Source organism: Drosophila pseudoobscura, chromosome 2 (assembly GCF_009870125.1).
Source record: "Drosophila pseudoobscura strain MV-25-SWS-2005 chromosome 2, UCI_Dpse_MV25, whole genome shotgun sequence".
NCBI classification, from domain to species: Eukaryota; Metazoa; Arthropoda; class Insecta; order Diptera; family Drosophilidae; genus Drosophila; species Drosophila pseudoobscura.
In genome coordinates, this window is record NC_046679.1 from 13656777 (window position 1) to 13683763 (window position 26987).

General features: G+C 52.6%; 4 protein-coding genes and 1 long non-coding RNA gene across 6 annotated transcripts; 3 read left to right on the forward strand and 2 right to left on the reverse strand.

Moving 5' to 3' along the window:
• Window positions 1-1114: 1114 nt before the first annotated feature.
• On the forward strand, window positions 1115-23038 carry trx (histone lysine N-methyltransferase trithorax). Of its 2 annotated transcripts, XM_033376849.1 has the most exons (9): window positions 1115-1789; window positions 7462-8040; window positions 9139-10160; window positions 10840-11947; window positions 12014-12229; window positions 12299-20906; window positions 20968-21101; window positions 21172-21347; window positions 21417-23038. In XM_033376849.1, the coding sequence occupies exons 3-9, from the start codon at window positions 9252-9254 to the stop codon at window positions 21588-21590; spliced, it is 11325 nt and encodes a 3774-aa protein (XP_033232740.1). In that variant the 5' UTR covers window positions 1115-1789; window positions 7462-8040; window positions 9139-9251; the 3' UTR covers window positions 21591-23038. The 2 variants fall into 2 exon arrangements, with proteins under 2 accessions (XP_033232740.1, XP_033232741.1); XM_033376850.1 differs by lacking the exons at window positions 7462-8040; window positions 9139-10160.
• Window positions 4923-5498, reverse strand: LOC117183324 (uncharacterized). Its single transcript, XR_004468480.1, has 2 exons — window positions 5274-5498; window positions 4923-5125 (listed from the first exon to the last, which is right to left on the reverse strand). It is a non-coding gene; the product is annotated as an uncharacterized lncRNA (long non-coding RNA).
• LOC4801613 (uncharacterized) lies at window positions 23020-23989 on the reverse strand. The gene has a single exon (XM_001358639.4). It carries the CDS (start codon window positions 23953-23955, stop codon window positions 23095-23097), a length of 861 nt encoding a protein of 286 aa, XP_001358676.4. The 5' UTR covers window positions 23956-23989; the 3' UTR covers window positions 23020-23094.
• A 39-nt stretch (window positions 23990-24028) lies between these two features.
• LOC4801614 (uncharacterized protein CG45076-like) lies at window positions 24029-25043 on the forward strand. The gene is made up of 2 exons (XM_001358640.4): window positions 24029-24164; window positions 24235-25043. The coding sequence occupies exons 1-2, from the start codon at window positions 24078-24080 to the stop codon at window positions 24982-24984; spliced, it is 837 nt and encodes a 278-aa protein (XP_001358677.3). The 5' UTR covers window positions 24029-24077; the 3' UTR covers window positions 24985-25043.
• Window positions 25044-25259: 216 nt separating this feature from the next.
• LOC6897276 (uncharacterized) lies at window positions 25260-26554 on the forward strand. The gene has a single exon (XM_002137400.3). It carries the CDS (start codon window positions 25369-25371, stop codon window positions 26209-26211), a length of 843 nt encoding a protein of 280 aa, XP_002137436.2. The 5' UTR covers window positions 25260-25368; the 3' UTR covers window positions 26212-26554.
• The last annotated feature ends 433 nt before the right edge of the window (window positions 26555-26987 follow it).

The window sequence follows — 26987 nt, forward strand, 5'->3', positions numbered from 1 at the left end:
ATCCATGTCGTACTCACTTCTTGTTGGAAGTCTGCATTTTCATTTCGAATCTGGCGGGCAGGCACCGATGAATGACGAAGAATGATACGATGATTACGTTAAAAGTGTGACCACCGTCAGCAAAAATACCTTTCAAAATGACACGACGATTACCCCTCAAAAGAGAAATCAAAATAGGGAAATTTACCAAAAATTCCATAGCGCGGGTGCAGCAGCTCATATTTATGAGCACACCAAATAAAGTAAGAACAAAGTAGATTACGAAATTCCAAATCATCATAAATAGAAAGTCCGTTTATCAATTTACGATTATGATACATTTTCGGTATTTTTTAGGGTCAGACCGTATATTTCGGTGCTGTTCTGAGGGTCATACTGTAGAAACTGGTTTTCGCCTCGCTCCCATGTGGTCGTTTTTTTTGAATCGAATTTGAATTCGCCGCAGTTTCGCTATTGCAACAATGAGTCTCATTCCATACACCAACATGTTGCTAATTCCATGCCCACATACCCTGGGGGAAATGGATGTTATAGAATAGCGGAAATGTGTGTCTTTCCAGGCTATAATAAATGCAGAAACTAGTCAGTATATATTTTAAACGATATTTTGCAATTAGTGGTCTTCTTACAGAGACAAAGAATCGCTACAGGGATCAGCTTTTATATACAAATAACTTATCAAATGCATGAATAGACCAAAAAAATGCAATCTAAAACAAGGCCTTTATTAATTACATTTGAAAGCATCTTGGAAAACAGTATCTTTATATAATATTCACGAAATAGGGTATACAAACGCCCATACCCTGGTTGACAACAAATGAGTCTTCAAATACCAGCAACATTGCGACTTATTTTTTGTTGAACTATTTTGTTTAAACCTTTTTTTACGCAAAATCCAATAAAAGCAAGGATTAAAAACTATCCAATCTTGTAGAAAATCGATTCATAAATCGTATAAAATTGAGTGGGCATGGCCAAATGTGCTATATATATAGTAATCTTCCACGGAATATCAAAATCGAGGAATATGTGAAAAGAACTTGAATTCGTCAGTATATTTATGGTATATTTTTTCAAAAAGACGGTATATTTTGGTATATTTCCGACGGTCGGGCGGTATATTTTATCGATAAATCCGCGGTCACGGTCACACTTGCTCTCGCGTTTTCGGTCGTTGAAAATGCAGAAAAAAACCATAATAATTGTAAAACTAATGTTAAATGTGTGTGTGAGTGCTGCAGGCAGTGTCTAATGTTGAAATATAATTGAATTTCCTAGGCGTGATAGGCAGAAAGTGTGAAAATCCAAATGGTGCAGCAAACCTGATTTGTATAGAAGAAGAAGCAGGCATTTTTCCATCGTCGTAAAAATACATACATGCAGACACACGCGCGCACACAGCCTCAAATCTATACATGTGTGTGTATATGCGAAACGCGCGGGCGCGAAAGAGAGCACGAGCGTGAACGAGAGCAATAGTAGTAGTCGGTCTTTGTATATGTGCATTTGTGTTCGTGTTTTGTGTGTGTTGGTGTTGTTTTGTGAGAGAGTCGCGCGGCGAATGTGAAAGCCAAAGCAAAAACCAAGAAATAAGTGAACGAAAATAAAAACGAAAAATCGCCATTCGTCCCCCTGTCCTCTCTGTCCCTGTCACATTATTTGTGTATGGTGTTTTTGTGATTGTTTCGTGCCTGTTTGGCACACAAAAAAAAAGAGTTTGAAATCTGCCTAAATTGGATATTGGATATATATTAAATGCAGCCTCCCTGCCCTCCCTGAGCGAAAGGTAATTAAGAGATCCGAGTGATACGACCGGACTGGCCGATGAGTCAGTCGGTCCCTGAATTGTGCACGTAGATATTGATTTGACTTCTAACACACACATTTCCATCCATCCATATCCATATACATTATCCATTATCCATACATATTTACTAACACCCGTACACCTTTTAGTGAGTAGATTTTAGATTGTTGATTTACCGCTGGAATGCAAAGGTGAAATGCAAATTGAGCAGCAGCCTTCCCACTCGTACAACAAATACAGTTACTTTATGACCAAATCAGAGTTTCCACGGTACTCGTTAGTCGCGCCCACTCACTCTCGCACACGCCCAAGCCCACCCGCAAGACAGCATCCATAAATAACAGTTAATGTGACCAGTGCTGCTGTGCTGCTCTGGCGAGCTAATTGTTTTTGTGGTCGCTTCAATTAAAGTACTGGCGAAACGAGATATCAAAAACGATTGCTTCAGCAAGAATAATCATTTGAATGGTTGATATATAATTATTTGGCTACATTATGGTCCCATTTCATCTGTTCGACATAGTGATCTCTGATGCGACATCTAAGAATGCAGTTGCGTTGCTGTATCGTTTAACAAGTACTTGAAATCTTAGATTCTCCTGTGATACTTGTCCCTCTCCCTCTCGCTTACGCACACCAGGGCCAAGTGTTTGTATAACTAAAAATTTATCTGTTGCCGCTGTAGCTGCTGCTGTCGTTGAAGCTTTTAATAAATTATACAATAAAATGAGAAACGATCACAGCGGCAGACCGCTAAAACGATCGATGGCTGCTGCTTGTTGTTGTTGTGGTTGTTGTTGAATAATTACTAAATAAATGTGTATTTTTGTAGATATAAATATGTATGGCTGGTGTTGACGCCATTTTTGTTGCTATCGAAAAGGCAAATTCCAAATCTTGTGAGAGAGTGTTACTGTGTGTGTGTGAGCTTAAGTTCGTGAGAAACTACGCGCCAAATAACATTTGAGGCGTAAAATGAGTAATTGCGCATATTAAAAAATGTGCCTTGCCTTTCAAAGAATCAATAAATCAGGGGAGTTCGAAGGAACAGCAGGCCACTGGGCCGTATGCTAACGCTGATTCCGGTGCACTTTTCACGCTCCACTGATCGCCGCTGCAGCAGCCGCAGCAGCAGCATCAACTCTTTGAACACCCCTCGGCAAAATATTAGTTTTCGTTAGTTCTTGTTGGTGAATAAGGAGAGGGAGGAGGCTGTGCAGCTGCCAACTGGGTTACCTTACCTACCACCACCGCACATCACCACTAATACCACGACGAAACAGATGTCCCAACACTCACACGCACACACACTCTCACGCATTTAGTTCGGCTGCTGTTTCGTGTTTCGTGGCAAATTGGACATCTCATCATCATCATCAAACTGCGTTCACGCTCAGCTCTTAATGCTGCTCATTAATGGCCCAGAGAGATACTCTATTTTAATGGCCCACAGCAATACCAGCACCAATGCTCTCTCACACCTTTTGCATTTTATTGGCGCGCACATTTTTCATGTTTCACCTTTTGCTGCGTGTTTTGATTTACACACACACTCTCAAGCAGAAACACGAACGAGTGAGCGCACACACCCCCGCATGCTCTCTCATTCATGGCTCCCCTCCTATTGTCTGTTGGGGTTGGGGGAGCCATGTGCTGCGCTCTGCTCTCTTGACGTTGCTTCTCTCTTTCTTGCCATCCATCTCTCTTTGAGGTGAGCGCCAAGCTCATTTGTTGCTTGTTTTGTGTCGTCTTTCTCTTCTTCTTCAGCTTTTGGCCATTGGCTTTCTCTCTTGCGTTCCGCTCCTTGTCTCTTATTGTTGCACATGTATTTAAGGCATTTTTGCATAATTTCATACGAATTTACATATTTTATGTAGCTGTGTCGCGCTCTCGTTTGTGGCAAACTTCGATTTTTTTTTCGTACATATGTATGTATGTATATTTGCTGCTCAACTTGTCAGTCGTGTTTGTTGTGAGTGCGAGTGTATGCAGATAGTTGTCTATTGGGTGCCTGTGTGTGTCTGTGAGTGGGAGGGGGTGCTGGCCGCTGCTGCTGTATCTGTGATTGTCGTGCTCGTGTTTATGGCTCTTAATCGTTCGGCAGTCGATTCGGTTTTCAATCGTCGTTACCTGGTCTGCTCTCTGCCTCCAGCTGTCTCTTTCTGTCTTCCTCGGGTTTCTTGCGCTGCCCTGCTGTCTGCCCTCCTCTGGCATGCTGCTTGACTTTAATCTTCTCAATTACTCGCAATTTGCAAGTTGTATGAGCGCGCCTCTTTGGTGGGGTGTTGGTTAGGGGGGGGCTATGTCTGTCTGTCAGTGTCTCTCTTTCTCCCCGCCTGCTTGCTTGTGTGCCTGCGTGTACTCCGTTTCATTTTGCTTTTGCCATTCTTCTTATTCATGTTTTTGTACATTTTGCGCTTGTTTTGATTTCTTAATCTTTTTACCATAATTGATGGCAATTAAATTAAAGGTGTGTGAGTGGGTCTCTGTCTCTCTGTGTGTGCTTTTGCGAGTGTGTGAGTCGGCGGCCTCGTCGTGTTTGTTCGGCTGTCTGCTCTGCCTACTGCCACCGCCTGCCTGTTCGGGCCGGTTCGATGTCGCTGTCGATGTCGATGACGATGCGTTCAAATTGGCCAGCTCTCGGGGCTCGCCGCTGGAGATTGTTGCCTGTCATCTCTCGACCTCTTCTGCTCCCCCCTTCTCCCCAACGGCTCTCGCGTGACTCTTGTTTAGGCCCGTATGACACTTACAATTGGATTAATTCATTAAAAGAGTACAGCCATACAATCAATATCAGATAATCAGAGATAATTAGAGGGAGATGCAATTTGTGTCTTAATTACTGTTTCTACTACATGTTAGATTAGTCTACGTTTTTGCTGATTAAAACAGGATTCATATGGGCAAATTTAAAATCTAAAATATCTCAATATCTAAAAATACTGTGCATTTCATATCCGAACCGTTTTGTACTCTTCTAGACTCATAACTGTACTGTCAGCCCACGCCCACGCCCCTCTAGTCGGTGCCATACAGATACATCTAGAAAAGTGAGCGTCATACAGGTATAGGCGGTGTCATTCAAATTGCATTTTCCCATCAAAATTCACTCTTTTTTTGTTTTTGTTTTTGTGTTTGTTCTGCGCGTCTCTTCTTTGGGACCTGCTCGCGTTTTGTCATTTTTGTGCGGCCTTTTATTGATTTGTTCAGATTGTATTTGCGGCTGGGCGGCGGCCTCTCTCTCTCGCTCTCGCTCTCTCCTGGGTGGGGTTTGCCTTGGTTTGATCTGGCGCTGGGACTGCTGCCGGTGGCATACTATAATTAAAGCGATTTAGTTAATTGATGTCAACACACAGCGTGCTAAGCATTCTGTTGCCTGCCACTGTGCCTTTGTGTGCGTGCGTGTGTGTGTGTTTGTTTCTCAGGCCCAATTTGTGTGCAATTTGTTGGCGAGTGTTTGTACCTGGTAAACGTTGAGAACAATAGGGTATATTGTCTGTAACAGGCATAGAAATCCTGAACACCTGGATCCATAGGTGGACTCAAAGATCAGTCACATTTTGTGTGCGTACTTAACTTTGTTTTCAAATATTGACACGCTTTCCTTACGCTCCTGAAAATGTGATAGCATCTAACAAAACATTCATCCCATCCGAACGATGGGCATCTTCTAGTCGGAACGTCAACCATTAGTGCCTGCCTCTGCCTGCCTGCCTGCCCCGTGAATGGGTATTAAATTGTTGACAATTGTTTTGAGCTTGAGAGAATTAACCTTTAGTTTGTTATGTCATGTTATTTGCTTTGTGCTTGAGCTTTTGTGTGTCGCCATTAAATAGATACTAATATTGCAGTTTTACTGTTGTCGTTGCAAATATCTAATTATTTATTGTGTATAATTGAGCAGACGTTTAGACAAACAGTGCGTTTCGGTGTTGTAAGGCAACAGATGGTACTAAATAAATGAAGTCTTGAATGGATATATAATTCCAGTGTCCCCCCTTAACGATTCCCTTTGGGTAATCTGTAATCTTTCAACTGCCATATACTTTTGAAGCGCACTGTAATGAAGCCAGAGACCACATAGCAGGAAAATCTGATCCAAAGGCCATAATCAATTGCATCACTAGGGGAAGCGGGTGGTGTGCAGTCTATTAAGATCTTTAGAATCAAGTGTTTATTTTTACACTTCAATCAGCTATGCGAATCGAATGATTATCGATTGAATATGCAAATCATTCATTCAAATATGCATATTCAATCCAATTCAATCCGTGCGCACACATTCGAGCCAACTCCGGCAAACGGCAATTAGTGTAATCGCTATGCCAATATACGGAGGAGTGCTATCCAATTAAGCTTAGCTCCGGGGCTTACATCATGCCAATAGTCCAACCGTTCGGGCCATAAAGACACTACAAAACCCGACAAAAGCAACAACTAAAAGGAAATTAAATAAAAAATAGAGGAAAATCGACAAATGAAATCACAAATCGCAAACAGACACATAACCGGAGACAGCAACACAGTCAGAGTCAGAGCCAGAGCCAGAGCCAGGTCCAGAGACATCGACTCGCGTACAGTGGGTGGTGCACACACTCTCACACATGCTGACCTGTTTGGCCCCGGCTCAGTGAGGGGGAGGAGTACAGCAGTATGCTCCCGACCACTGTGTTCGGTTCGTTCATGCATACAGATACAAAATGTAACTAAATTGACTTGCTGCCCGCCGCCGTCTCCCCTGCCCACTGTGGGGTACAGTTGTCAAGATTGACTAACTAACAAGCAAACCAAACTAAAACCAAACCAAACCAAACTAAACTAAAACTAAATCAACCACTGACAAGAAACACCTTTTGGCTCGGCTAACAGGAGTAGAAACCCATAAAAAAATAAATAACAAGCTATAAACGTGGCGTGCGAATGATGAAACATTAGATACCCTTAAACGGTAGAGTGAATGGTTCCTGTGGGAATAGCACATATGATTGTGCAGGATTGTGTGGAATGATATCTGAAACCAGAACCATGAAAGTGCTGAACCTTATAGAGAGCCTTGACTACTGGGATTTCATCTAAAATATCGAACCTGATGATCAGAAATCGTAATAGTACTCTGATTCTGATAGGTCTTTCAGCAGAAGAGCCAAATGAGACCAGAATTCTTGAATTCCTTAAGATTGGTTTGAAAAAAGATTGCGGGAAGTGGGGTCATAGTTTGTTCCTTCCTTTTCGTGGCAAAGACATCTCATTAAACTAATATGACCCTTCCGGCGAGAGTATCCCAACGGAAAACAATTACCACACTGACTCATGCTCGTTGGTGGGAGGTGGGGGAGGTGGTAGTAAGGGGAGGGCCACACAGGAGCAGCAGCAGTCAGGCCGCATTTGAGCTCCTTGCAATCTACTCACACGAACACAACCATGCACATCCGCACACACATAATCATCGCACACCCACCATTCACGCTCTCCCCCTCACACGCACACACGCACACACCACACTCTCCAACAAAAGTCAACTTTCAACTTGTGTGTTTGCCCAACTGCGACGAAGCGAACTAATAAATTTCTACTTTGTTTTCTCTCTCTCCCCAACACCTACCAACCCCCTCAACCTCCAACCCGAAACCCCCTCTCAATCATTTTTGCAGATTCAAGAAAACTCTGCCCAACAACAGAGACACAGACTTTTGTGCGCCAGTGTGTGTGAGTTGGTTTGTTGGTATAGTTTTTGTGGAGGAATGGCAATGATGTAGACCAGAGCCGATGCCACGATGATGATGATGATCCGATCCCGATAATGATTATGGGGATGATGGTGATAATGAGCATGATGAGGCCGCAGGGGCAGACCCAGAACGCTGGCTTCTGCCACAGCAACAGCAACAGCCAGCGCCAGCGCCAGCAGCAGCAGCAACAGCAGCAGCGGCAGCAGAGAAGTTAAGACGAAGTTTTTCGCGGAAAGTACAGCAACACAGCAATGTGGAAAATTGTAAATACTACGAAGTTGAGCGAAAACGGAGAACGCAGAAAAACTAAACGCGCAAAAAGAAGAATTTTCTCTCACTCTCCTCCTGTCACCCAGCCTTAGAGGCCATAAAGAGCGAGCGAGAGAGAGAATCAGAGCAACAGCAGCAGCAGCAGAAAAACAAAAAAAAAACTGTCGTAAAAAGGCAGTCATAAAGGAAAAACCCACCACTTAATAGTGGCCAACAGCAACAACAACAACTGTAAGAATTTCAATTTCCAGCAAAAAAAAAAAAGAAAATAGAAAAGAGAAACAAAAGCAGCAGCAGCAGCGGCAGCAGCAACAACAATGCAAAACGAGAAAATCCTGGCAGAGAAAAAGTTCAAGTCTGAAGTAGAAAAACCACTTAAAACGTCGATGAAACGTCTATGGGACAGCGTGACAGAGACCAAACGGACGGACAGGACAGAGAGAGCGAGAGAGAAGAGCAGAGCAGAGCAGAGCGTAAGAGAGAGTTCAAGAGTTTCTTAAAAAGGAGTCTGGGAGAGTGAGAGAGCGTGGCGCGCGTGCTACAAGGAGCAGCAGGGGCAGTTGTTTTTTGAGGGGTATTTAGTGGTAGGAAAGGTGGTGTGGCCCGTCTCTGTGTGCGTGTGTGTGTGTGTGCTGGTGGTCACGCAAGACGTGCCAGCGGCAACGTAAACGCCAGAGCGAAACAAAGGCAGCTGCAATTGCACCTTTAGCGCGCTCTGCTCTGCTCTCCTTCCAGCCCCCAAGGTATATAGCCGCGAAGGTAGGGCGGTCCGCGTGAGAGTGCAGCCCAAGACCTGCCTGCCTTACCCGCCTTCGGCAATATACCTTGAGAGTGCAGTCCAAGGAGCGCGCAAGAGTCAGGCTCAGAGAGGGAGAGAGAGTAACCAAGCGAGAAAAAAAACAGAAAGAGAGAGAGAGCTCAGACAAAGCCGAGGCTTGACGCGTTGTCGCGCTTTGACGTCACCTTCGGCTTTATTCGAAATTCGCAAAGCAAGGAGCGAGGAACGGAACGAGGAGCGCGCGCGAATAAAAAAACCAAGACGCAAGTGGGGAACGCAAAAGAAGAAGAAGAAGAAGAAGGAGGAAAAGGAGAAGGCGAAGGAGAGCTAGAGCCGAAACAGGAACGAGCAGAAACGAGTCGGGTCGGTCGTCGCGTACCGAAAGGGGGGAAAATTGACGCATTCCAAAGACGCGGTTCGGTTTGGTTCGGTTCGGTTACAGGGGAAGGGGGACGGGGGCCGCATTGTTGTTGTCGTTGCTGCTGCAATACCGGTATTTCTGTGCTGGGTGTCGTGTCTCTCACGTGAACCGTCTCTCTCTCTTCATACAGTGTGTGGGAGCCAGGAAAGCGCCAACCTGCTCCGATATCCAAGTGATACCCCTATCGTGTGCCCCCCGCAATCGAAGGCAAATGCAACAAACAAGCGGAAGAACAACTCTATTATGGGCCGCTCCAAGTTTCCCGGGAAACCCTCCAAGTCGATCAATCGTAAGCGGATAAGTGTCCTGCAATTGGAGGAAGATGCTGCTGCCACCGAAGCAACAACGGAGCAACAGCAACAGCAGCAGCAGCAGCAGCAGCAGAGTGGACAGAGCGCTGGATCGGCGGCTGCGCGGGAGAAGGGCAACAATTGTGATAACGACGAGGATGACAATGCCCCAGGCGGTGCCTCCATCAGTGGAACAGGCGGCGGTGGCAGCTCTGAAGCCACAAACAACAGCAGCAGTGGCGGTGGCAGTGGCAGCAATGGATCGACAGGAGGCACCACCAATGGCAGCGGGGTGAATGGCGGAGGAGGAGGCGGAGGTACGCATCACAAGAGTGCAACCGCTGAGAACTCTGAGGATCTCCAGGAGGAGGAGCAGGATGAAGACGATGACAGTGCTAGTGCCAGTGGCAGCCACAATGGCGAAAAGAGGACAACAACGACAGCCCACTCCACCGCCGGTCCCTTTGTGGTCAGCAGTGCATTGCTGCAACGTGCCCGAAAGGGGGGCAACAAGAAGTTCAAGAACTTGAATCTGGCCCGAGGCGAGGTGATGCTGCCCTCGACATCGAAACTGAAGCAGCAACAGCAACAACAATTGCAACTTAATTGCCCCGCTGTATCCGCATCCGCCTCCACCTCCGCCTCTGTCTCTGCCAGCTCTGTGCCCGCCCCCTCCCCCTGCTCTGCCTCAACGTCTTCTGCTTCTTCTGCTGTGGCAGTGTCTCCCCCAACGACATTGCCACCTGGCGGCGTCTCACCTAGTGGAGGGGCAGCAGTAGCAGCAGCAGCAGGAGGAGGAGGAGGCGGAGTAGGAGCCGGGAACCCCAGGTCTGTGGTGGAATCGGTCGAAGATGTTACATTGGTAAGTCTCGTTTGTTGTGTGTGGTGGCTGCTCTCTGGCTCTGTGTCTCGCTTTATTTATGAATAAGTTTAAGCCGCTTTTCCAACGCTACCCCTCCCCATCCCCCCCTTCTGGCCTCTTCCCCGCCCTGATACCTGCCACAGATTTTCTGTTTGCCTGGGGATTGCGTGTGCTGCAACCCCCATCCTGATATTACCATTTCCCCTCCGCCCCACAGAATGTAAATAAAGAAGAGAGGAGCCCTCTCTCCACTCTCCACTCTCCCCTCTCCGCTGCATCGCTCGCTTACCTGCTTAATTGGCTTTTATGACGTTTTAGCGCTCTTTGCAACTTCCACATGTGGTGTCGTGTCTGTCGTGTCTGGGGTGTGTACCCCATTCGGTGGCAGATACTTAGTAACTTGTTTTTAGCCTTAAACCGTAGCCATAGCCGTATACCCCTCTCCCCTTCCCCTGCTGTCCTTACTCCTGCTTCATTTCTGCTTTCCTCCTTTCCTGCCTCTTCTTTCGCTTGCATTTTCGAGTTTGTTTCCCCCTATCCCCCTATCCTATCTATCCGCCCTTTTGCTTACCTCTACCGAGCCCCGTAGTCAGTTAGTGCATGAATTATTGATTTTGTGGCGGAACCCCCGATCCGAACCCTTTTTCTGAACACCCTTTTCCGTTTCGCACTCTTGCAGAAGCGCAGGTTGAGCGAAATGCCCAGCGAAGGAGGGGCCGCCGAGGCCTCAGCGGCCACAGCAGCTGGAAACGGAGGAGCAGCAGCATCAGGTGGAGCACCAGGACCAGGCGGAGCACCAGCAGCAGGAGGCAGTCCGAAGTCAACAACGGCCACAGCGACAGCTCCTGCTCCTGCTTCTGCTCCCGTCAAACAGAAGAAAACTGTGACATTCAGGAATGTCCTCGAGACGAGCGACGACAAGTCGGTGGTGAAGCGGTTCTACAATCCGGACAATCGCACGCCCCTCGTCTCGATCATGAAGAAGGACTCGCTGAACCGGGCAATGGCCTACTCCCGCAGCGGCGAGTGCATCGTCCGGCCCTCCATTCTCTCCAAGATACTCAACGTGAACTCGAACATCGACAAACTCAATTCCCTCAAGTTTCGATCGGCCCCGCAAGCAGCGGGCCAGGAGGCGGGAGGAGCCCCGAATGTGTTTGGCTTCTCGCGGGCCTTTGGGGCGCCCATGGAGGAGGATGAGGCTGATTCGGAGGCCGTCACCTTCCGACGCAACGAGTCGGAGGACGAGGACATGGAGGAGGATGAGGGAAGCGATGAGGCCGACGAACAGCAGGAGGAAGACGACGACCAGGAGCAGGACAACGACGAGGCCGCCTCGGAGAAGAGTGCCGGCGAGGAGTTGGCCGAAAAGGACTCGTCCTCCTCCTCCGAGGAGAAGCAGCTCGTGCTGGACACGCACTTTATCCTGCCAAAGCGTAGCACTCGCTCCTCGAGGATCATTAAGCCCAACAAGCGGCTGCTCGAAGAGGGGGCCATCGTCCGGAATCCCACACCCAAGGCCAAGCCCAAGAACTACTTTGGCCTGGGATCGGAGCCGGGATCGTCCTCCTCCGTCTCCGCCGCCAGAAAGGAATCGTTTCCCAGCTTTGGGGGCCTGAAGCTCAACAATAACAGCAGCAGCAGCAGCAGTAGCAGCTTTGTGCTCTGGCAGCCGCGTCTCCAGGTGCAGATGGACACCAAGCCGACCGCAGCCTTTGGCGCCACATCCCCGCACAGTGCCATTCCGCCAACAGCAGGCGTGTCCTTCGGGACACTCGCATCGACAGGTGAGAGCAACCCCCAACCATTTGAAACCCCTTCTAATCCCTTGGTTTCCGCCCGCCCCTGGATAGGTGCCTCAACGACCTGTGCTGTGTGTAGCACATCCGTTAGCAGCAAGGAGGTGGCCCAGGAACGCAAGTACGGGATCGTGGCGTGCGATGTGTGCCGCAAATTCATCTCGAAGATGACCAAGAAATCCATATCGGCCAACTCCTCGTCCGCCTCGGCCTCAGCCAGTGCCGCGGGCACTTCGGGCCCCACGCAGCTGCAGTGCAAAGGAACAGAGGGTACGAGTCCCTTGAGATCTGCATTAGAGATGATGCCCCAACTAATCCCTGCCTGTATCCTCCCCCCAGGATCCACCTGCAGCATTCATTCGCCGAAGAGCAGCCTCCTGAAGAACTTCAAGAAGCTCTACAAGGAGCGCTGCACCGCCTGCTGGCTGAAGAAGTGCCTCGTCTCGTTCCAGCTGCCGGCGGCGCACAGGAGTCGATTGGCGGCCATCCTGCCAGCGAATATGGCGCCCAGGGACAACAAGTCTGGAGCGGAACTGCTGTCGCCCACGGGAGTCGGAGGAAGCCTGCGATTCGCGCCCAGCTCTTCGAATGGAAGCAACGGATCCTCCTCCTCCTCCTCTGGGGCGGCTGTGTCCTCCGTCAAGTGGAAATCGAATGCAGATGCCACGTCTGCTCCAGTGTCGGCGCTGACGTCCATCAAGGCGAATCCTTTGGCCGAGAACAATGTGACCTTTGGCAGCACGCCACTCCTGCGACCCGCCATCCTCGAGAAGCCCCTGTTCCTGAAGATTACCAGTGCGACGGATCAGAAGGTGCCCGCCTCCGTCCCCACAGAGGTGCCTGCGATTAGTCCCAATCCAGAGGCCAAGGCCACACGAAAGGCGAGCAAACAGGAGAAGGAAAGGGAAAAGGAGAAGGCCAGGGAGCTGGACAGCGAAAGGGAGAAATCTTCAGAAGAAACGCCTGCCACAGAAGCTCCGCAAAAGGAGGAACAGCAGCAGCCAGAACAGGAGGCCCCAGGAGCAGCCCAGGCGGAAGAGGGGGACACCCTAAAGAGGCAAAGGATTGACCTCAAGGGCCCCCGGGTGAAGCATGTCTGTCGCAGTGCCTCCATTGTTCTGGGTCAGCCACTGGCCACCTTTGGCGAGGATCAGGTCGAGGAGGAGCAGCAGCAGCAGCAGAACGATGGTCCAGCAGAGCCATCATCTGGAGGAGCTGCCGACAAGACAGCTCCCATGCTGACGGATGAAAACGATAATTGTGCCACCTGCACGACAACGACAGCCACAACGACAACGTCTCTCTCCAGTGAAGACACCAAGGCCAAGAATACTCAGACAGAGGCTAAGAAGGGAGCGGCAGGAGTGAAAGTCACAACCAGAAACGCAGCCGCCGTGACGACCTCCTCCGCCTCGAGCCTGAAGCCCAGGAACGGAGACATCATCACGGGCGGCGCCAACAGCAGCAGCAGCCAACAGTCGGCGTCGTCGTCCGTGCTGGCAGCAGGAGTCGCAGTCGGAGCCAGTCGAAGGACAAAGGATCGCCAGCAGCAGCAGCAGCACCAGCAGCAGCGGACTCTCATATCGATAGACTTTTGGGAGAACTACGACCCGGCGGAGGTCTGTCAGACGGGCTTCGGCCTGATCGTCACCGAGACGGTGGCCCAGCGGGCGCTGTGCTTCCTGTGCGGATCCACGGGGCTGGATCCGCTGATCTTCTGCGCCTGCTGCTGCGAGCCGTATCATCAGTATTGCGTGCAGGACGAGTACAACCTGAAGCACAGCTCCTTCGAGGACACCACGCTGATGAACAGCCTGCTGGAGACGTCGCTGAGTGGCGCCCACTCGTCGCTCAATCAGCTGACGCAGCGCCTCAACTGGCTGTGCCCGCGCTGCACAGTGTGCTACACCTGCAACATGTCCTCGGGCTCGAAGGTCAAGTGCCAGAAGTGCCAGAAGAACTACCACAGCACGTGCCTGGGCACCAGCAAGCGGCTGCTCGGGGCGGACAGGCCTCTCATCTGCGTGAACTGCCTGAAGTGCAAGTCCTGCAGCACCACCAAGGTGTCGAAGTTCGTCGGCAACCTGCCCATGTGCACGGGCTGCTTCAAGCTGCGGAAGAAGGGCAACTACTGCCCGATCTGCCAGAAGTGCTACGACGACAACGACTTCGACCTGAAGATGATGGAGTGCGGCGACTGCAACCAGTGGGTGCACTCCAAGTGCGAGGGCCTCAGCGACGAGCAGTACAATCTGCTCAGCACCCTGCCCGAATCGATCGAGTTCATTTGCAAGCGGTGCGCCCGCCGCGACAGCTCCCGCCTGAAGGCCGACGAGTGGCGGCAGGCGGTGATGGAGGAGTTCAAGGCCAGTTTGTACAGTGTCCTCAAGCTGCTCAGCAAGTCGCGACAGGCGTGCGCCCTCCTCAAGCTCAGTCCCAGGAAGAAGCTGCGCTGCACGTGCGGCGCGGCAGCCGCCAATGGCCAAGGCCAGGGCCAGGGCAAGCTGCAGCCGAAGGCTCTGCAGTTCAGCAGCGGCTCGGACAACGGCCTCGGCAGCGACGGAGAGTCGCAGAACAGCGACGACGTGTACGAGTTCAAGGAGCAGTCCCGGAACGTCCATCTACACAACTCCAAGGGCAGATCCGCTGCGACGAAGACCTGCTCCTGCCAGCAGCAGCAGCAACAGCCGCTGTCGCACTCGTTCAGCCTCGTGGACATCAAGCAGAAGATTGCGGGCAACGCGTACGTCTCGCTGGCGGAGTTCAACTACGACATGAGCCAGGTGATCCAGCAGAGCCACTGCGACGAGCTGGACATCGCCTACAAGGAGCTGCTGAGCGAGCAGTTCCCCTGGTTCCAGAACGAGACGAAGGCCTGCACGGACGCCCTCGAGGACGACATGTTCGAGTCGAGTCGCTACGAGGACCAGCTGCAGCTGCAGCAGCAGCAGGAGGCCGGGCCCTGCGCCTCCGCCTCAGTCTACGCCGAGCACTCGTCCTCGTCGCAGGTGGCCCGCGCGGGCGTGCTGGACATACCCCTCGAGGAGGTGGACGATCTCGGCAGCTGTTGCGGCATCAAGATGCGGCTGGACACGCGCGTCTGCCTCTTTTGCCGCAAGAGCGGCGAGGGGCTCTCGGGCGAGGAGGCGCGACTCCTGTACTGTGGCCACGACTGCTGGGTGCACACGAACTGCGCCATGTGGTCCGCGGAGGTGTTCGAGGAGATCGACGGGTCGCTGCAGAATGTCCACAGCGCGGTGGCCCGCGGGCGGATGATCAAGTGCACCGTCTGCGGGAATCGCGGCGCCACCGTTGGCTGCAATGTGCGCTCCTGCGGGGAGCACTACCACTACCCCTGCGCGCGGAGCATCGAGTGCGCCTTCCTCACGGACAAGTCCATGTACTGTCCGACGCATGCGAGGAATGGCAACGCCCTCAGGGCCAATGGCTCGCCCAGCGTCACGTACGAGTCCAACTACGAGGTCTCCCGCCCCGTCTACGTGGAACTGGACCGCAAGCGGAAGAAGCTCATAGACCCGGCGAAGGTGCAGTTCCACATCGGATCCCTGGAGGTGCGGCAGCTGGGAACCGTTGTGCCGCGCTTCTCCGACTCCTACGAGGCGGTTGTCCCCATCAACTTCCTATGCAGCCGCCTCTACTGGTCCTCGAAGGAGCCCTGGAAGATCGTGGAGTACACGGTGCGCACCACCATCCAGAACAGCTGCTCCTCGACCCTCACCGCACTGGACGTGGGACGCAACTACACGGTGGACCACACGAATCCCAATGGCCACGTGGTGCAGCTGGGACTAGCGCAGATCGCCCGCTGGCACAGCAGCTTGGCCTCAAGGAGCGACCTCCTGGGCGCCACAGACGGCGCAGACGGATGGAGCGACTATCCCCATCCGCATCCGCACCCCAATTCGTGTGTCCCGCCGGACGAGAACACGGAGGAGGAGCCGCAGCAGAATGCGGACCTGCTGCCGCCAGAGATCAAGGATGCCATATTCGAGGATCTGCCGCACGAGCTGCTCGACGGCATCTCCATGCTGGACATCTTCATGTACGAGGATCTGGCGGACAAGTCCGACCTGTTTGCCATCAGCGAGCAGTCGAAGGACGGCACCAACGGACCAGCAGGATCGCACCAGGCTACGCCGCATCCCATCTGCGACGAGGACACCCGCAACTCAAACAACAGTCTGACGGGCGGCGGTGTCGGCGGAGGCGGCAGCTGTTGGCCCGCCAGCAATCCCGTGGAGGATGCCATGCTCTGCGCCGCCGCCCGCAGCTCCACCCAGGTGCAGGTGCTCAAGACGCGCGCCTGGCCGAAGCTGGACGGCAACAGTGTGGCGGCCATTAAGCGGCGCAAGCTGTCCAAGAACCTGGCCGAGGGCGTCCTGCTCAGCCTGAGCAATCAGCAGCGCTCCAAGAAGGAGATGGCCACCGTCGCCGGGGTCTCGCGGAGGCAGTCGGTCAGCGAGGAGGCCTCCACGTCCACGGTGCGCAGCAAGACCTTCACCTGGAGCGCGGCCAAGCGGTACTTTGAGAAGTCCGGCGGCCCGGAGGGGGCCAGGGAGGAGCCCGCCAAGATGCGGATCATGCAGATGGACGGCGTGGACGACTCCATAACGGAGTTCCGCATCATCGGGGGCGACGGCAACCTGTCGACGGCGCAGTTCACGGGGCAGGTGAAGTGCGATCGGTGCCAGTGCACGTACCGCAACTACGACTCTTTCCAGCGTCACCTGCCCAACTGCGAGCAGATGTCCGCCAGCGAATCGGAGTCGGAGCACGCCCACGCCCAGCAGCTGAGCGCCGAGAGCCTCAACGAGCTGCAGAAGCAGGCCCTGGCCGCTGCCACGCTGGGAAATGTCGGGGGCCTCAACTACCTGCAGACGACCTCCTTCCCGCAGGTCCAGAGCCTGGGATCCCTGGGTCAGTTCGGACTCCAGGGCCTGCAGCAGCTGCAGCTGCAGCCGCAGTCCCTCGGCAACGGCTTCTTCCTGTCGTCGCAGCCGACGACCCACCAGGCGACGGCCAACGGCACGGACGAGCTGCAGATCTACGCCAACTCCCTGCAGAGCCTCGCGGCCAATCTGGGCGGAGGCTTCACCCTGTCGCAGCCCCAGGTGGCGGCCCAACAGCAGCCACAGCTCATCGCGGTGTCCACCAACCCGGATGGCACCCAGCAGTTCATCCAGCTGCCGCAGACGATGCAGGCGACGACGACGGCGGCGCCGGCGGCCACCTACCAGACGCTGCAGGCCACCAACTCGGACAAGAAGATCGTCCTGCCGCTGAATGGGGCCGGCAAGCCGCTCAAGACGGTGGCCACCAAGGCCGGCCAGCAGGCGACGGCGGCGGCCAAGCAGAAGCAACTCAAGTCCGGCGGGGGCCATCACCAGGTGAAGCCCATCCAGGCGAAGCTGCAGCCGCAGCCACAGCAGCACCACCAGGTGCACCACCAACACCAGGTGCACCACCAGCAGCAGCAGCACCCTGGTATCACGGTGGCCAGCAATGGACAGCTGCTGGGGCAGGGCATGCTGCAGCCACAGCTCCTCTTCCAGAGCAATGCCCAGCAGCAGCATCCGCAGCTGATCCTGCCGCAGCACACCCAGCCGCAGAACATCATCTCGTTCGTGACGGGCGACGGGAGCCAGGGCCAGCCTCTGCAGTACATATCGATACCGACGACGAGCGACTTCAAGCCGCAGGCCCAGGCGGCGCCCACATTCCTGACGGCCGCCCCGGGCGGGGGGGCCACCACCACCTACCTGCAGACGGACGCCAGCGGGAATCTGGTGCTGACCACGGCGCCCTCCAACTCGGGCCTGCAGATGCTGCAGTCGCAGCCGCAGGTGATCGGAACCCTCATCCAGCCGCAGACGCTGCAGCTGGCCACGACATCGGCGGCGGGGGACGGCAGTGCCATCCAGAACGGACAGAATGTCCAGCAGCCGCTCATCCTGGGCGGAGCCACGGGAGGCGGCACGACAGGGCTGGAGTTTGCCACCGGGGGACCGCAGGTCATCCTGGCCACGCAGCCCATGTACTACGGCCTCGAGACGATCGTCCAGAACACGGTGATGTCCTCGCAGCAGTTCGTGTCGACAGCAATGCCGGGGGTCCTCAGCCAGAACGCCAGCTTCTCGGCCACCACGACGCAGGTGTTCCAGGCGAGCAAAATCGAACCGATTGTGGACCTGCCCGCCGGCTATGTGGTGCTCAACAATGCGACAGACGGCAGTGGCAGTACGTTCCTGAATGCCGCCAGTGTGCTCCAGCAGCAGCAACAGCAGCAGCAGCAGAGCCAGGAAGAGCTGCTGCAGAATGCCAGCTTTCAGTTCCAGACGGTGCCGCAGGCGTCCTCGTCGGCGGAGTACTCCTCCGCCCCCCTGGTAGTCACCGCCAAGATTCCGCCCGTGACGCAGATGAAGCGAGCCGCGAATGCAAAGGCCAACAACATCTCCGCTGGTGGTGGTGGGGGCGTGGGCAAGGTGCCGCCACAGCCCCAGGTAGTGAACAAGGTGCTGCCCACGAGCATAGCCACACAGCAGGCCCAGCAGCAGCAGCAGCAGCTGAAGAACGCGGCAGCAGCGGCGGCAGGGAAGCAGCAGCAACAGCAACAGGGTGGCGGATCGCAGGGGCAGATGAAGAGCAAGGCCACGGCAGGATCCGCATGCGGAGCGCCGCCCAGCATCGCCTCGAAGCCGCTGCAGAAGAAGACGAATCTGATACGGCCCATCCACAAGCTGGAGGTGAAGCCGAAGCTGATGAAGCCCACGCCCAAGCAGCAGCAACAGCAGCAGCCACAGGCGATGCCTGTCGTGCAACTGCAGCAGCAGCAGCACCAGCAGCAACATCCACAGGTGCAGCATCCTCCGGTGATTAGCCAAGTGCCCGCCAAGGTGACGATCATCCAACAGCAGCAGCAGCAGCAGCATCGGCCACAGCAGCCGCAACAACTGATGCAGCAGCAGCAGCCGCAGCAACAGCAACAGATGCAACAGCAGCAAATGCAACAGCAACAGCAGCAACAGATACTCATCCAACAGCAGCCGCAATCCCAGCCAGCGATGCCCATCATCACCATTGCCGAGGCGCCACCATCGATGGCCGCGCAGTTCGTGATGGAACCCCAAGTGCTCGAGCAGCAGCAGCAGCAGCCGGAGATGATCAATCGCTTGCAGCACTTTGCTGGGAGCAGCTGCCTGCCCACCAATGTGGTGAATCCTTTGCAGCTGCAGGCGACGCCCTGCACCAGCATCACCATGACGAGCACGAGCACCACCAGCACCACGACCAGCATCAACTGTCGACCCACGAACCGCGTGCTGCCGATGCAGCAGCGCCAGGAGCCAGCGCCGCTGCCGAACGAGCCCGTGGTGCCGTCGCCCACGCCACCCAAGCCCCTCGTGGAGCAGCAGGTGAACCTCCAGATCTCCAGTGTGTCCAAGTGCTACGCCCAGAAGACGGTGGCCTCGCCATCGCCATTGCCGTCGCCTGTTTACGAGGCAGAGTTGAAGGCGGCCGCTGCGCTGGAGAGCATCGCTCTGACCTCGATGGCCACCATCCTGGAGGAGGACCCGGAGCAGGAGGAAGAGGAGGAGGAGGAGGAGGAGCAGCAGCAGCCCACAGAGTCCATCTACATGGAGGGATTGTACGAGAAGCAGCAGCCGGAGGCCAAGAGCGAAGTGCTCCTGATCCAGCAGCAGCAGCAACAGCAGCACCAGCACCAGATGGTGAGCAATGGCTACCTGCTGGAGAAGCACAGCTACCAGGAGCCATCGGTGCCCATGGACACGGACAATCCCTACGACGAAGATCTCGACGACGATGAGGACGAGGACGACGACTTCAGCCTGAAGATGGCCACGTCCGCGTGCAACGACCACGAGATGTCCGACAGCGAGGAGCCGGCCGTCAAGGAGAAGATCAGCAAGATCCTGGACAACCTCACGAACGACGACTGTGCCGATTCGATAGCCACAGCGACGACGGCCGAAGTGGAGGCCACAGCCGCCGGCTACCAGCAGATGGTGGAGGATGTCCTGGCCACCACTGCGGCGGCAGCGGCAGGCTCTTCCTCCTCGGCGCCCTCTGCGTTCGAGGCCACGGCCGAGGAAACGGCAGCCGTGGAGGCAGCCGCCACCTACATCAACGAAATGGCCGAGGCGCATGTCCTGGAACTAAAGGAGCTGCAAAATGGCGTCGAACTGGAGCTCAAGAAGCATCAGCAGCAGCAACAGCAGCACCAGCAGCAACAGGAGGCGTCCACGAAGGAACAGCAGCAGCAGGAGGAGGAAGCAGCCTCCTCCGTGGCCATGGAGGTGCCCACAGCAGCGGCCCCAGAACCGCCGCCACCGATGCGCGAGCCGAAGAAGATCAGCGGCCCGCATCTGCTGTACGAGATCCAGAGCGAGGACGGATTCACGTACAAGTCCAGCTCGATAGCCGAGATCTGGGAGAAGGTCTTCGAGGCGGTGCAGGTGGCCAGGCGGGCCCACGGCCTCACGCCGCTGCCCGAGGGACCGCTGGCCGATATGGGCGGCATCCAGATGATTGGCCTGAAGACGAACGCCCTCAAGTACCTCATCGAGCAGCTGCCGGGGGTGGAGAAGTGCTCAAAGTACACGCCCAAGTACCACAAGCGCAACGGGAATGTGTCGATGGCGGCAAGTGCCGGTGGACACGCCTCCGCAGGCAGTGGAGGCAGTGCAGCAGCGCTGGCAGCCCTGGCTGCCGCTGGCGCGGATGCCCAGGCGTTGCTGGACTACGGCTCGGACCAGGATGAGTTGCAGGAGAACGCGTACGATTGTGCGCGCTGTGAGCCGTATGCGACTCGATCCGAATACGACATGTTCAGTTGGCTGGCCTCCAGGCACCGCAAGCAGCCCATTCAGGTGTTTGTGCAGCCCTCGGACAACGAGCTGGTCCCAAGGTAAGTGGCTCTTTCGGTCCCCTATGGGAGGAGTCCCACTAACTTGGATTTCCAATTGCAGAAGAGGAACGGGCAGTAATCTACCGATGGCCATGAAGTACAGGACCTTGAAGGAGACCTACAAGGACTATGTGGGCGTGTTCCGTTCCCATATCCATGGACGTGGTCTCTACTGCACCAAGGACATCGAAGCGGGTAGGTGTCGTGGATGTGGGTGGAGTGAAGAGTGGAGCCTCATGAAAGAAATTCCCTTCCATTTTCGCAGGTGAAATGGTCATTGAATACGCTGGCGAGCTGATTCGCTCCACGCTGACGGACAAGAGGGAGCGCTACTACGATAGTCGCGGCATCGGCTGCTACATGTTCAAGATCGATGACAACCTGGTGGTGGATGCCACCATGCGGGGCAATGCGGCCCGTTTCATCAATCACTCCTGTGAGGTGAGTACTTTTCAAGCATTGATTACCCTTTCCTTGTGGGCTTATATTAATTTGTATGGGATTTTGCAGCCAAATTGCTACTCAAAGGTCGTCGATATACTGGGGCACAAGCACATCATTATCTTTGCGCTGCGCCGCATTGTGCAGGGCGAGGAGCTGACCTACGATTACAAGTTCCCCTTCGAGGACGAGAAGATACCCTGCTCGTGCGGCTCCAAGCGATGCCGCAAGTACTTAAATTAGAGCCCAAGGATGGATGGAATATATACTCAGTATCGGAGACAACGGAAACATGAAAAATGAAAAAAGAAACACTTGTAGTTAACGGTTATTTGCGATCTATGTTTGATCTATCGTGATATACTTTTCGTTTTATACATACTCCCCCCCGCCAGCCCCACAAAATAGAACACCCCCATGAAAAAGTCTTAAGTAAATGTAAGAGTTAAACAGTTGATATTATTATATATCCTATATATATATATCTATACACGCATACACATACAGCATACAGCATACACATTCATATAAATAGTATAAACATGTTTATCTGAAGAAGAGCATGAATAAGGAGCACATATTAAGCGGCAGCAGCAGCAACGAATGCAACATAGAATCCCCAACAATATATATGTATATCCAATCCCCAAAACAACAAGAAAAACAAAAATAACATATAGAAACTCGATGACGTCAGTATTCAGAGGGGGAGGAATAATTAAAATTATATATATATATACCATAATATCTAGTGTCTAGGACTAGGGCTCCACCCACACACAGATTCTAACAAAACACACATACACACACACACGAGATCTATAATAAGCCTAGGATATAGTCGGGTCGAGTTGTGGGGGTTGTTTGGAGGACGTTTACTTACAGGGGCTTTGTGTTAGATTGTACATATAAATCGCATACGAATTATAAATATATACTATATATATCTATGCATAGAAATATTAAAATAAGAATTGAAAACTACTCTTAAGGATACAAAGGATATAACAAATGTATAACCAGATTGTGGTGGAGACGCAACTATTTTATGTAGAGAGCCTCTGCGTATTTATGTTTTCTGTTAACAACTGTCAATACTAACTAATTGATTGATTGGACCACAAATAGTAATCCGCTTCACTCGATATAGGGAGATATACATATGTATGTAGTATATAGAAACAAAGCATCACCCCCTTGAAATTATACAGACAAACACACAAACACAAACATTTGTAATTGTAATTTTAATTTGTATATTTATTCATTATGTCTATGTTTATGCTAATATTTTTTTTATATGTAAAATCCGAATCCGTGTAAATTGTTTATCCGTACCGTACCGTTTTATTTGTGGCTTGTTCGATTAAAATTATTTTAAATTGTAGTCCTGGAGGCAGGAGCCTCCCGTATATTCTAATAGTTTTAGTCCGCTCTGGTATTTGTCGCGCATATAAATTGTATGTATGTTTAAGCTTGTTGCGGATGGACGGATGGATGGACTGGACGGACGATTGGATCGATCGGATTGGATCAAAAGGAGTCAGTCGGACAGGCAAAAGTTCCATAGCATTTTTTTGGCAGCCATTCAAGACGCGCGCGCACTTTTTGCACGCTGTCGAGGAATTTTATATTTTTATTCCCTAAAGAAAAAAGTTTAATAAACTACAGATTAAAATTCAAAAACAAAACACGTAAACGTTCTTTAATCTCAATGGAAAATATAAGTTAGAAAAAGAAACGAGTGTCAACCGTGATTGTCCTCCCACCTCCAGGCGCGTCGGCGTCGGCATCTGCCGCTTTCGGACTGTTCGATGCGCTGCTTGGCCTCCTTGGCGGCACAGATGGCCTTATAGGCCTCCTTCTTGGTCTTCCCATGGTCGGCGCGGGCATCCCTCAGCTGGCGGAGCAGGACACCCACCCGGTTGTGGGCGGCATCCAGGAGGGCGGTCTTCTCGGACAGCGACTGCTGCCAGACCATGTTCATCTGGTCGGCGCTCTCCTTGCTCTCCCTGGTCACCTTGAGCGTGGCTAACAGCATCTTCAGCTCGGTCTGCGCCTGCTGGTACTGCTTCATCGCCAGCTGGGCGTTGGCCTCCGCCTCGATCAGCCCCTGGGACTCTTCCTGTACCACCAGTTCGCCCTCGCGCACCTCCGCCTCGAGCTGCTCCACGATCTGCATTTTGCCAGCCAAGACTGCCTCTGCAGCCTTCGCTGCAGCCATCGCCTTGTCCGCGTACTCGTGCTTGATCTTATCCGAGGCCAGCTTCACGGCTGAGGCCATGTCGTCGTTGGCCTTCTTCGCCTCCTTGGCTGCTTGCACGGCAATGCTCGAGGACCGCTGCTTGGCGTTGGTTTTTAGCTGCTTGCGGGGCTTTGGTGCCTGCTGCTGCTCGGCCCGTGGCTGGTTGTCCCTCTGCTGGTTGTCGCCATCGCACCCATCCCCGCCGCCTCTCGAGCTATCCGTTTCGCCAGCATCATACGGCATGAGCCGCTTGCTGCGTCTCCGGAAATGCGAATAGTCCGTGGCTTCTGCTGTCAAAAAGATGAGTGCAATGATCCAAAATATAAGGAATTCTATTCGCATTCTCGAGCATTTTTTCCACATTCTACTGCCAACTGTCAGTCAGCAGTCAGATCAATGTCAAGTCAGGCAAAACCTTTCAAATTCTGTGAAATTTCTATTCAGTCTTTGCCAAACTCCTCAGATCGAGAATCGAATCAAAAACGATGCTCTTTCGAAAGATCATTTACATGCTCGTAATACTGAACGCCTTCTGCTGCTCCGAGAGCTTCATCCGAAGGCCACGCGGAAAGGTAGGAGCAACCTCCGGGACATCAGGAGCCCACTGATTAATCAGACTTCCTCCTCGCCCCCTCCCGATAGGTGCTCAGAAAGCGTCAGATGGCCGAAAGCTATCCCGATCTCGTGCGGCTGGACGAAGGGGGGCAGAAAGGAGGCGGCAGCGAAGCATGTAAGGGTGGTGGGACGCCTGCGAAGAGCGACTGCGGGTTGGGCAAAGGCGATCCCAAGTCCAAGGCATCCAACATTGCCCAGAAGGCGGCACAGGAGGCAAAGGCGGCCAACGAGGCACAGGGCTCTGCCGCAGAGGCGGCCTCCTTAAAGATCAAGTCCGAGCTGGCCGACAAGGCTGTCCAGTCGGCCCGGGCAGCGGAAGCAGCGCTTGCGGGCAAACAGCAGATCTTGGAGCAATTAGAGGTTGAGCAGCGGGAGGCGGAGGCAGTCGTCAATGATGTCATGAACTCGATTCAGAGCACCAATGCGAACGCGGCCGTTGCGAATGCTGCTGCTGTCGAAGCCCAGAAGCAGGTGGCGGACCTGAAGACTATGTTGGAGGCGGCAGTTGCCAATCTCAACAGCATCGAGGCGGTGTCCAATGGGGCGCAAAGGGAGATGGAGGAGAAAACTCAGCTGCTGGAGGCGGCCAAGAATCGGGTAACAGTGGTCGGCAGACATTTGCAGGACTCCAGGAAGGACTTTGACTCAACCAAGCAGGCAGCCTACAAAGCAGCCTGTGCCGCCGTCGAGGCCAAGAGGAAGGCCCAGAGGAATCGTCGGATGCTGCGAAAGAGGCAGCGAAAACGACAGGCTCGGGGAAAATCAAAGATAGCCTAGGGACTTTTGAGTTGGATTTCGCGATTATTATGTTTGAATAAATATATTTGGTATTATAATAAACATCTCTGATAAGTCCATAGACCAGCAGGCAAAGCCAGAGCAAAATATTTAAGTTTCAAGACTCGCGCCAAACACACTAGCGCCATAGAGTAGCGGCGGCAAACTGCGCCGTTCACCGATAACCGATAAAGATTGCAAATCGCAATCAGATTTAAATTCAAATTCTTAACTGAAAATATCCCTAACAGTTCCTAACAGAGAAGCCTGAATATCATCAGATAGGTAGTTACAAAAAAATCGGTTCGAAGCAGCATCAAAGAAGCCTATTCCTCAGACGTTTACAAACGAGCTGAGAGACTTTCATCGGGTCTGAATCGAATAATGCATTACCACAAAGTAGGGATCACCCTCCTTGTGCTGCTGTATGGAATCTCCGGATTGGAGTCCATCTACCTGTACGACGACTCGCCCCAGCTGGATGAATCGGACGGCAGGCAGTTCTCCAATCTGCAAATGGATTCGGTCAGTGGCGAGGGCGGGTGCGGGGGCGTGAGCGTGAGCTCGAAAGCGAAGCAATGCGGTAACTTTGACAAGGGCAATCCCAAGTCCAAGGCCTCTAACATCGCCCAGAAAGCCGCACAAGATGCCAAGGCGGCTAGCGATGCCCAAATGTCGGCAGCCGAGGCAGCAGCCACCCAGGTGAAGACAGAGCTGGCCGAGAAAGCGGCGCAGTCGGCGCGTGCAGCAGAAGCAGCACTCGCGGGCAAGCAAGAGATGGTCGAGCAATTGGAACAGGAGATGGCCGAGGCGGAGGCAGTCGTCAATGATGTTACGAACTCCCTGCAGAACACCCAGGCTAACTCCAATGCCGCAGCGGCGATGGCCACCGAGTCGCAGAGTCAAGTGGAGTCGTTGAAGCGTTTGCTCGCCGCCGCCACCGCAAATCTGGTAAATATCGAGGGCGTGTCCCAAGGCGCACAGACGGAGCTGTCGGAGAAAACCCAACTGCTGGAGGCGGCCAAGAACCGGGTACAGAATCTTGGAAAGCAGATAGCGGACGCCAAGAAGGACTTTGACGCGACCAAGCAGGCGGCCTACAAAGCGGCCTGTGCCGCCGTGGAGGCCAAAAAGAAGGCGTCGCAGAGGATGCGACGCATGGCCGCCTATCGCCAGTGGATTATGGAACAGCCGAGAAAGTACGTTCGAGGAGGGGCCAAGATGTAGCAACAGCCGAAAAAGTACGCTTAAGAAGGGGCCAAGATCACGTGGGCTTCGTAATTTATATATTTTCTTATTTTGTTAAATGCAAATGCAGCCCTGGGTCTATTCGGTCTCTTTGAACCGGTAGGCAACAATGATATAGCGTAGGTTTTGGTAACTGAAACGGGTTTAAAACGATTTTGCTTTCGGCCAATGAAAATCGTCAAAAATGTCAGAAAATAGTCAGATTATGTTTAAAATGTATTTCAACGATATTTTGAAGGAGTGGTAAACTTACGGATACCATGAATTGGTATCGGGATCAGAATAAGAAACTAATTAAATGCATGAATACATCTAAAACATATCAATTTGAGAAAATGTATTAATTACGTTTTAAAATAGTTTGGAAAAAGTATCTTATATATATATATATATTATTATTAACAAAATAGGGTATACAAATGCCCATACTTGGATGACAAGTATGACAGTTACAACACTGTAACTGTTATTTTGCCGAACATTTTTGTTTAAACCTTGTTTTAATCAAAATACAATAAATGGGAGTAGTTAAAGTAGTTAATCTTTTAGTCAATTTATTCATCAAATTATGTGGGCAGGGCCAAAAGTTTTAGTTCTTAGACTATTCTCTTCCGTTTTTTGGTTGATCTTTTTCGCTAAAACATTGTTTTAGACAAAATCCAACAAAAGCAGGTACTTAAAATAAGGCAGTCAAGCAGAAAATAGGTTCATTAATTGAATAAAATGATGTGGGCAGAGCTGCGAATTCTAAATAG

Coding starts and splice junctions, on each gene's coding strand:
- trx (XM_033376849.1), top strand. CDS start 9,252: ATGGGCCGCTCCAAGTTTCCCGGGAAACCCTCCAAGTCGATCAATCGT. Junction 12,230..12,298: donor GCAGTGCAAAGGAACAGAGG/GTACGAGTCCCT, acceptor TCCTCCCCCCAG/GATCCACCTGCAGCATTCAT. Junction 21,348..21,416: donor TCATCAATCACTCCTGTGAG/GTGAGTACTTTT, acceptor GGGATTTTGCAG/CCAAATTGCTACTCAAAGGT.
- LOC4801613 (XM_001358639.4), bottom strand. CDS start 23,955: ATGTGGAAAAAATGCTCGAGAATGCGAATAGAATTCCTTATATTTTGG.
- LOC4801614 (XM_001358640.4), top strand. CDS start 24,078: ATGCTCTTTCGAAAGATCATTTACATGCTCGTAATACTGAACGCCTTC. Junction 24,165..24,234: donor TCCGAAGGCCACGCGGAAAG/GTAGGAGCAACC, acceptor CCCTCCCGATAG/GTGCTCAGAAAGCGTCAGAT.
- LOC6897276 (XM_002137400.3), top strand. CDS start 25,369: ATGCATTACCACAAAGTAGGGATCACCCTCCTTGTGCTGCTGTATGGA.